Source organism: Apostichopus japonicus, chromosome 16, assembly GCF_037975245.1.
Source record: "Apostichopus japonicus isolate 1M-3 chromosome 16, ASM3797524v1, whole genome shotgun sequence".
NCBI lineage: Eukaryota > Metazoa > Echinodermata > Holothuroidea > Aspidochirotida > Stichopodidae > Apostichopus > Apostichopus japonicus.
The window spans coordinates 39,083,589-39,094,234 of record NC_092576.1 but is presented as its reverse complement, the minus strand read 5'-3'; the positions used below and the strand labels follow the sequence as shown (position 1 = coordinate 39,094,234).

The window sequence follows — 10,646 nt, the reverse complement described above, 5'->3', positions numbered from 1 at the left end:
GTAACCATCCAAAAACACAAAAAGGTCGGCAAAAGGAGAGACAAACAGATATCAGACATCTAAAGAAAATATATGTTTCATATTCCGTTTAAAAATATTAGCATTTGGCAAGCTTGTTTGGGAGAAGACTGTTCCACGACCTGCTTCTAGAAAATTGAAAGGACCTTTTACCATTCCCAGATCTAACAGGAGCTAGCATAACATTTTAGCTAGATCTAGTTCTGTACGAATGGCTATCTCTCAGTAGAATGGTAGTATCAGTAAGGTAATCTGGAGCCAGGCCGTGGACACATCTATACATTAGAATATTCCTGAAATATAATCCACGTTGACGGACATTTAGCCACTTCAATTAAAAAAATATCTGTAACATGCACATCCCGAAGCCCACACCCCAGGACAAATCTAGCTGCACGATTTTGAAGAATCTGAACCCGGTCAACACATTTGTTCGTCGCCGTAGTCCAAACGGCAGAACAATAATCAATATCGGGTACAGTTAGAGCGTTTGAAAGAGTATTACGTGGATGCTGGTCAACACACGAATTAATAGTTTTAGAATGCCCAGTTTCTGTGATAGCTTTGGAGTAATTTTGTCAATATTTTTTTCCCATTTGAGAAACGGGTCGAACCACATTCCAAGCATTTGAAAATCCGCCCTTTAGTGGTACGGACATAAGGATTTTTGCTGCCTCAGGCATTCGAAAAGGATCTTGCGGTATTCGCAGGAAATTTGATCTTCTCCTTGGTAGTGCCCATGCTCCATTCCTTTCTAATCCGACAGAAGAATCTCGATTTGGACATTTTGATGCCGAAATTCGAAATGCCTGGACCATTTAGTATGAAATTGCACCGTTAAACGAAAATATTAGTAATTTATAAAGCATTTTTCACGAAAACTGGTTATCCGGGTTACAATTCAAAACAGCTATTCTTAGGAGCCAACTTCCTCCCCATCAACATTTTCGGTTATATCGCGTCAGTTTCCATTTGGACGGTTCCATTATCTTTTGGTGTTAATAATACACATTCTTCTTTATTGAAAGCCAAAATACATTGCCACTGAGGATAATTAAATGACTTTTAATTACAAATTTCTGGTAAATTACTGCTTAGAAATAATATTAGTAGTATTGGTTATGTTTTAAGTGCAATAAAGTTAAGAAATAGCTTAAATATAAACAGCTTCCCCCGTCGATTTATCAACGTGGAACATGCCAAAAGTAAAGGTTACGTCATATCGCTCAGAACTTATCTCCGTTAACGGCAATATAGTGCAACCCACGGACAACTGTTTTTGTGTATAAACGAAGCAGAACTGTACCACGAATTACCCCCTATCGTTCTTTGCGAAATATACCTCAAATGGCGACAGCTTCTCTTCCGAATTTTTGTGTTGGTGAGCAAGCAGAAGCGGTGGACGTAGCGGGAATTTGGGCACCGTGTAAAATAAAAAAAGTAAATGAATTGGAAGACGGCAACAGAAGCTTTTATGTCTCTTTCGATGGATGGAGTCAAAAATGGAACGTTTCGGTCCCTTCAACCAAGATAAGAAAGAAGACTGTTACCGAGGTAAGCAACTTAGGAGGCTTAGAAAAATAACGTTAGAGTTGGACATACACTTGTGTTGACATGTTTTGAATTGACATATGCCTAGGCCTACCTATGGTTGAAGTTATAACACTGTGAACAGTGATGCTAGGTCTTGATATTTAATTGGAAAATGGGCGTATGTTTCTCTGCAATCATGCTCCAGAATAAATTTGTGATAGAATTGGCATCTCATTAAATCTACCAAACATTGACAATGTATCCATAAGTGTATAAATATTTAATGGGACACCAAAGTGGTCTGTCAATATATTAGAATGTTCTTGTATTTTTTCATTGGACTTTCAACCTTTGTTACTTTGTAATCCTTGAAAATGCTGCAGAAATCTAAACCAATTACCGTAGGACATGTTAATATAATTACAACTCCTGCCAATGATTCACTCGATGCAATAGGTTTCCTGTGTAAATGATTTCGTTGGACAACGACGTTTACATGTGGAACCTCTTTTCGATGGCCCGATCTTGTTGGGATAAACATTAAGTAATTGTTATCAAAGTATTAGTTTAATAGTGAAAATTATTCTGTTATCAATCACTTAAATTTACAACTGAGCAAGTCAGCAATTTACTGTATAAAGGTGGAAAGTTCATTATTATTCATAACAGATTAAAATGTCCCCCCCCCAAAAAAAAATACCCTTTTTTTAAATTTTAATCAAATTTGAGATATTACATTTGTCATGGTAAATGTTTGGGGTTTTATTTAGTACAGATGGATAGTGGAAACACAATAATAACATTAAACTTATCATGTTCATCATATATAGTAGCATTACGACAAATGCCCCACGAGAGAATAATAAATAAGAACATACCATTGGCTCCCAAATGTATGGAATAACCCAATGTAAATTAGACAAAATAGTGTAGTTCACTTTTTTCAATTCCATTTCTCCCCCAGTTTGAGTCCAGTCCTAGGCTGGTATATTTTTTGCGAATGCTAATTAAAATAAAATCAGCTGCTAATAAGTTTGGGGTGAAGTTGCACGATGCAGAGTGGAGGGTTTCTGCATGTAGTCATTAGCTTAATTTGGCTAGTGATTTAGCAGAAAGATTGTTGTGTTCAATGATAACTGAAGGTACACTTCTGGTGGAGTTGGAGAATAGGGGACTTATCTTATTCTATAATTACTCTCTAAATGTATGTTTTTGCAAAGCAGCTGGGTCATTTCTAATTTGTATCTTTGTTGTCCCAATTTATTAACCACTCTAGTTTCTGGAATTAACTTAATAATTAATTCAGACAGTAGCTCCCAGCAAGGAATTGCTGTTATGCACCTATCAATTGTATGACCACTACAACCGTGGATATGTGCGTAAATGTCCAAAATTAAGGTTGACATTCATAGGCTTGCGCACCCCTGCACCTTCAACTGTGCACCTTTAACGCACCATTCCCTGGGGTCATTCAGTTTGTCTAGGTACAGATTAAAAATGTTGCTAGGTGCATTGCACTATTTCACTGAAAGGCATATAACATATTGTAATTGTTCATGGTCAGGAACATCAATTCTGCAAACTGCTAACAGAAAGTATCTATTTAGCTGGATGGAATTGCCAGAGATGACATAGTCCATATTTTGAGTAAATAGTATGGCAATGATGAGAAAGAGGTGGGGTGTGGGGGGGGGGTGGTTCATACAAACAATCTAGTAGTGTATCATGAATATCAAACAACTGGCTATATTCTCATCAACCATCATGAAACTACTGTACATACAAAAATTGAGAGTTAAATAGGCCTATTGTTCATATTTGTAACTAGAATTGTTGTTAGAATAAAATAATTATCACTTGGCATTAGCTCACTATTTTGAAAGGAACTTGCCCAATTAATATGTGTAATTCACACTTTATACTTCATTTCACATAGTGTACCATTCAACCTCATGGGCTGAACATTCAGGAAGGACATGACTAACTTTCCTCTGTTCCCTACTCCTTCTCCCCTTTCTCCCTTCCCCCCCCCCCTTTCACTCTTCCTCTCACAGCTCTCTTCCCCTCCATTTTTCTTCACACCTTTCTGTCTTTGTCCCTCTCCAGTTTATTCCTCACCCTGTGCCTTTAATCCTCTCTTTGTCCCTCTACAGTTTATCTCCTTCCTCTCCTCTTCTCCTGTTGCTTTCTACTTATAATCCCCTTTCATCCATCTCATTGTGTTCACCGTGCTCATTAACCTGTCTGTATTCTGTGCGTGTTTTTGTCCCCTCTGTTACTGTAACTTGTCATTTAGCCTCTGAAGAAGATCCTGCTAGGATCGAAACGTCAGGCCAACTTACTTTTACACATTCATTTCACATACTTATAATTATCAGCATTTTTTCCCACAGCTTCCCATTACAATTTAAAAACAGCTTTTCAGTAAATCAGTCTTTGTTTGCTTTCCACTTAATCGCTACCTGGTTATCTTTATTCTTTTAGGTACTGTGTAACCTCAATCACTGCTGTGATTATATTCTTTCCTGTGTATCTCATACACAGGAAAATTAACACCTCAGCCACTGCTTGTATATAAAGGTTCTTTGTAGTGTTGTTGTTAAATCTTTAAGTCTGAATGAAGCTTTAAAAGTTATCTTGTCTGTGCCAAATGATGTTTCATTATCACTATCTGATCAGAGAGGTTTACTTCTGGAAGGCATTTATTCACTTGTGGTTAAATCCATGAATACAGACCTACTTGTGTTATCTGAACCCTTTGAGTCTTATAGCTGATTTTCTGATTTTTTTCTGTCTTAAATCAGAAATTTGTCTGGAATTGTGTCCAATTAATTGTATTACATAATGTTTTGTAATCATATTTAGAAGAAATTTATAAGCATGCACATTGGTGGTTATTGAGCACACTATACACAGTATGCATGTACATTGGCATTAACTGCTCCTTGCCCTCTGCTTGGAAGACCTTTTAATGCTTGTCCAGCATTTTCAAGAAACGATTGATTTCCCTAAAAGTAGCTGTCAAATACAGCTGGAGATTTACTGTATGTGTACACCCGTGTTGTATGTTCATTGCAGTTGCAGTACCTAAACGTGGCTACTGTGGCACCTTGTGTTGTAACCCCCCCCCACCCTCAGGATTGATTTTCTCTAGAGTGATGTTGGTGTCATCCCTGACTGAATGATTGCCCCCACCTAAGTCTCCCCCCCCCCTCCCCCGACTAGCTAGGGTGGTGGAAAGGCCCATAGCTGCAAAATTATCTGTAGATATAGTATAATTTTTTTCTCTTTGGTGTAATGTGTATGATAATGGCAATTGATTTTTTCCATAATGCAGTATATGTATGGTCCGCTTGACGACTGACAGTACCTATTGCTAATGGTAATGTACTCGAAAATGTAATCTTACTCCTCTAATAACAATAAATAGTGCTCTTTCGATTAAAATAGTGAATGAAATATATTCCTGTCTGCTTACTTTTCAGCATACTTTGAAAACTGCATCATTACGTTTGGAGAAAGATGATGCAGTATCTGTTAAGAAAGGTGATACAATGAAAGAAGGATTTGTCGTAGAGGTAGATCCTATTCGGTCAAAGGTGTTGGTTGTAGTAGATGGGGAAGACATTTTGGTGGATGCATCAGAGATTAAAGATCCTCAACAATGTGAGCCTCCATCAAAAAAGACAAAGGTACAGTACCATATCAAAGTTAATATCTATTCACCTTTTCACCATCTACCTGTAAGCTGGGTGTTACTAAAACGAATGACAATTGCATTAACCATAACGAATGACAATATGTTGTACACACTAAAAATTGCGTTGACTAAAACGAATGACAGTAATGACAGCACAGACATTTGCTTCAACCGGATATCACAGTTCAGACTTCGTGGGTATCTAGATCTAGTAAAGTACGGACAAGATTAAGTACCTTATAGTAAGCGAAATTGTAAGTCTGATTTTAAAAAGTAAATTTAACATCGTTTTTCCGATATTAATTGTTAGAAACTAACAATACTATAATCTTGAAATTGCTTCAGTTATCTTTCTATATAAATCTGCAGAGGTAAAAAGCACAGCACTCAAGCGCATTTTCACACAAAAACTTTCCCTGTGGTTTCTATCGGTAAATTACACCAAAACCCTGCAACCACGTAACATGCGAGTTTCCTCAAATCATTTTTGCGCAGAAAACCGTTAACCGCATTTACTCCACTCCGTTAATCATTCTATCTCCACTCACCACCGTCCTTCGTTTTCATTCGCTGTCATTCGCGAATGATAATTAACCCTGTACAAAGACATTTGTCATTAGCTGTCATTCGTTTTAGTTTGTCCCTGTAGGCTCTTCCGTAGTTGATGAGAACCAGAAATCATCTTTGTCATTTCTTAAACTGCTTGGGTCCAAGCAACGTCACCTGGCTACAGTCAATATGAGAATTGGTGCTTCATGGAATATTGTCCTGTTCAGATAAATAAAGACATTTTGCATATCTAGTACAACTGAAAAACACTAGTAACAACATAGAATGAAACCTCATACTTCACTTACTGTATGGCCCTTTGAAAATGTTTGATTAAAATAACTATGAACTGCTCCTTCAATGTAAAATACCATCTTTGCAAATTCTTAATTTAGCTTGCAAATTAGCTGTTAAGGCTTTTAGCCATTGTATGCTGTATTGACCTTACACCAAACTAGTTCACATTCAAAACTCCCCTCCCCAATGACTTATTAAATTGTGCCTTGATAACCCAATTCTCTTTCTAAGTTCATACAGTATTACATTATATTTGCATGATATGTATATTACTAACTGATGCGTTATATCCGCACTGTAGTTATGTGTAGCTTGATAATTGATAAACCTTTATAACTAAAGCTATTAGACAAAATCACCGGATCATGTAACATATGAACCAGTACTAAACAGTATTTAAGTTACTGTAAACTCATATCTAACACTTAAGGGGTTTTGTTTGCAAATTTAGCATTTTTATAACCAATTGTTGCTGGTCACCCTTCTTCTGAGATAAGGGGCATGGCTACAAGGTTCAAGAGAGGAAACTGTCACTTGCTGGGTGGTACCAGAAGACATTGAAAGATCATTGGTGCCAGTGGCGTAGGAAGGTACTTTTGAGTGGGGGGCTGAAGACTGATGGCTGGCCTGGGGGAGGGGTCTAAGGGGAGGGGGTAGAGGTTGCCTCAAATGCAATTTGGTGCAATATAGCACACTTCAACCCACCCACTCCATTTTGTTTATAATTTTGCATTTTCACCTGGCCTTAGATGCAATTTGGATCTCCAAATGAGATTTTTTTCAAATTTGGAAATAAAAAAGGTGTTTTTTGACTTGCGAAGCGGGGGGGGGGGGGCGGAATGATACCTCCGCGCCTCTATATTTTTCACTGGGGGTTGTGCCCCCCAGCTTCCTACACCCTTGATTGGTGCGTTCTGTCGCAGTAGCCAATGGAGGAGGGGGGGGGTAGAGATAACAAGGAAATGGCTACATGAATGGGCTGCTTGCCTGTACATAATTTGATATTCAGGAAGATGTGGTGTCAAAAGGTGACATCTTCCAGTTTGCCACTGTTGTTAATTTGCTTGATATACTCTGTGTCAATGTCAGTGTTTTTCGATGACAGTTTTTTAACAAGACTAGTATATAACACATTTTCATTTCAGACAGTATTCAGTAGGCTTATATGAAATTACAAGCAGCACTTTTCTTAACAATTGGCATTAATAGTACAGTATATAATATAAAATATATACAAAGGAAACAGGAGAAGGGGATTATTTTTAAGGTCTGCACGGCCAAATCATGAGAGCAAAAAAGAAGTGACAAAATATGGCATAAAGTACTGTACCTTTGGTTAAACCATGAAAGATGCAAATGTAGTTTTTTTTCTGAAACTCATTTGATACTAATACTACAGTGTACTAATGGGACTGCTTTATTATGTCACATAAACATCTTCATATTGGTTTTCCTTTTTAACTGTAGGTATCAAAGGTGGCTATGAGGAAGAAGCCATCAGGGCCCAAGTCCTCAACTCTCAGACAAGCAAGTGGACCAAGCACCTCAGCAGCACCAGAGCAGCAGTTAGAAGTAAATATTTCTACTGCTGCTAATACTTTTGTGGGAATAGGGGATGTTTGCTCCTTTGCAAATATGTTTTTAGTCCTGGTGACTTCACTTTCATGGACTTTGTCACATGTCACTGCAATTTGCAAAGTGTGTGTCATTGAGGGTGATCAGGTTAAAGATTTCATTGTGGATTCAGAAGTCCGCTGCCCGGTAGCACGGCTTTATGTTAAGCCTAAAGTAAAATTAACAGCTTTGTTTTCTAAACGAGTAAAAGAATTTGTTCGGCATGGTTTGGAGGCTACCACAAAGTGTTCTCTCGCTCATGGTGATAACTATTACTATCAAAGATTTTTAAGGCAGTGCCGAATTGGTAGTTATATTTGTCATCATGTTACACAGACTCTGCGTGGTAATGCCTTCAGACATGTATTTGATTTTGTTATTCATGATGTAGACTTTTCATTGTTTGGATTGACAGACGTAAATAACTACAATGTATTGTATACAATAACTGATTTTAGTACTTTAGATATGTTATTTTTCAAACAATGGGATGTATTTCATAATGATTTGGATCCAACAGCTCATTTCACCTTTGTTCATTCAATTAGATTTAAAGCTGAATCTAGACGTATTGTTGTAGTTATTCAGAAGGCAATATGTAACAAAGGGTTTAGTGAAGCTTACAGGCAACTTGCTCAACAATATGCAGCATCTGTAACTTCATCTGTTTTACAAGAATAGTAAAGAATGCATCAGTAAGGGTTTGTATTAGGGTCATTCCATATCAAATTACCAGATTTTGGAGTATGTTGTGGTTTGACCTCTTCTAAAATTTCTACAAAAGGTGCAATGAGCTGTAGTGGACATACACAATAGCAATACACATGTATATCCGAATGTGCCATTACTTTGTTGGCCTGGTTCATCCTATTATGAAATATTATTTTGTGAAAGTTTGGCTTTAAAGAATATGACTTCCTAATTATAAGCACAAGAAGCTAGCTGTTCTTTATGATAATTAAAATAATACAATATTTAATGTTTACTGTGCTTCTCAACAGAAATTCCTCATTTTGGCGGACTCAAATGGTCGCTATCTGGATAGCCACTTGAGAGCGACTCTGCCACCCTCTGTTGAGGTTCTCTGCCACTTTTTGCCTGGTGGCACAAGTAGAGACTGTTTGGATTACATAAAGAAGTTTAATAAAACTTTTACTTTAACTATTAATGCAGTGATCATGCACTTTGGCAGCAATGATGTAGGAAGAATGTGCAATGCACAGGAGGTTCTTCGAAACATAGAATCTCTTGGTCAGTGTGCAAGAATTTGCTTTCATTGCCCTATTTTTATGACATCTGTTCTGCCTCAAGTAGGCAATAGGCCCTTTAATGATAAAGTACGCTATATTAATAAAAGGTTGCCTCATATTTTGCAATCCTGTTTGATAATACTTTTGGATGTGACTTTTATTTTCTTAAAATCACATAGAGTTTTATCCATATATTTTTCACACGATGGGATTCACTTAAATTGGGAGGGGAAAATGCTTCTGGCAGCCATTTTTCATTGGGTTCTGCGTTGCAGACCTCATCGTGGTACTGTTCTTCCTATATCAGACATAGGCTTTGAGAGTCAAGCCCAAAATCAGTCTGTCTTTGTTTACTGATTTATTCTTGTAATTGTTACTGTTTGTAATTACTTGCTGAAGTAATTAAGTGTGATGCCTCATCTTACAGGGTATCTGAAGGTCAGTGTCATTTTTTACTGATTTATTGTTATTGTTTTTAATTACTTGCCAAAGTATTTAAGTGTGATGCCTCGTCTTACAGGGTATCTGAAGGTGATTGAACCTGAAACTTGTTATGTAGCACTTGGTGATTAGATGAACCCTATTGCTTTCCATGGGTGTCAAAGGTCATTTGAGTTAAGAGTGATAGTTGCTCAGTCAAATCAAACTTAGTATGCAGGTATTCTTTAGTTAGCAGATGATTGCTAGAGTTGTTAATGTAGGTCAAAGGTCATATTAGTTCACCAGAGGGCATATGCTTTAAATCTTGTAAACACAGTATTTTAAGGATTATAAGTTGATTGAACTTGATACTTTGGTAACCATTATTGTGTAAATTATTCCTTTTGTCTTTTATGGAGGTCAAATGCCATGTGAGTTAACATTTGGAAACATTATAAATATAACCTAGATAGTAACAGTTGGTTGAACTTCAAACTTAGTATCTTGATAGTAGATGAGGTCATCATAAACACTGAATCTCATGAAGTGAAATTTAGTTCAACTCAAAATTTGTTATATGGTAAATAATACATCCTTATTGATTTTCATGAAGGTCAACATTCACTTTACAACATTTAGAGGTTAATAAAGCTGATTACTGTTGAACTGTCAGCTGGTTAAACTTCAACCTTGGGCAAGTTTCTAGTCAGCATCGCAGGAAATTGGAAAATTCTTAGAAAGTTGTTATCACTTAGTCATCTTTGTTTCACTTTGTCTCAATGTATATGCAACAAGTAGTTCATGTTTAGTAATGTCTGCTTTGTTTTTAAGATTTTCTTGTTTAATATAAAGCATAACAATTGCTAAAGTTTTACTTTGATGTTGTGTTCTTTTTAAGTTGATTTTTGTTTGTTGTACAGCCACAAAAAGAAATACCTATTTTATGCCTACAATTAGGGTGTAAGCTTGGCTCAAATGATCCTACTATGATCATCATTTTATCCATACATCAAATATTTAACAACACCAATCCTCCTTTTGTTGATTATGACACCATTCCGATGGCTCAATTTCACTATGATTGTATGTCAAATAAATATGTAGAAAATCAGCAATGGATTCTACCCAAAAAGAAAACATAATTGTTAGTCTGTGATTTATCTGTGATTTTTTTCAATTTACGAGAAGGGGGGGGGGACAAGTGGATGACCAGGTTGGGGAGGGGTATGTTTGCTTTTAGAAGGGGGATTTTCTTTTGTTCCAAA

General features: G+C 36.8%; 1 protein-coding gene across 2 annotated transcripts; it reads left to right on the top strand.

The window, feature by feature from the left end:
• Window positions 1-649: 649 nt before the first annotated feature.
• On the top strand, window positions 650-10,552 carry LOC139983023 (uncharacterized). Of its 2 annotated transcripts, XM_071996345.1 has the most exons (4): window positions 650-1,572; window positions 5,037-5,243; window positions 7,565-7,669; window positions 8,713-10,544. In XM_071996345.1, the coding sequence occupies exons 1-4, from the start codon at window positions 1,366-1,368 to the stop codon at window positions 9,316-9,318; spliced, it is 1,125 nt and encodes a 374-aa protein (XP_071852446.1). In that variant the 5' UTR covers window positions 650-1,365; the 3' UTR covers window positions 9,319-10,544. The 2 variants fall into 2 exon arrangements, with proteins under 2 accessions (XP_071852446.1, XP_071852445.1); XM_071996344.1 differs by having other exon boundaries at window positions 7,565-10,552.
• The last annotated feature ends 94 nt before the right edge of the window (window positions 10,553-10,646 follow it).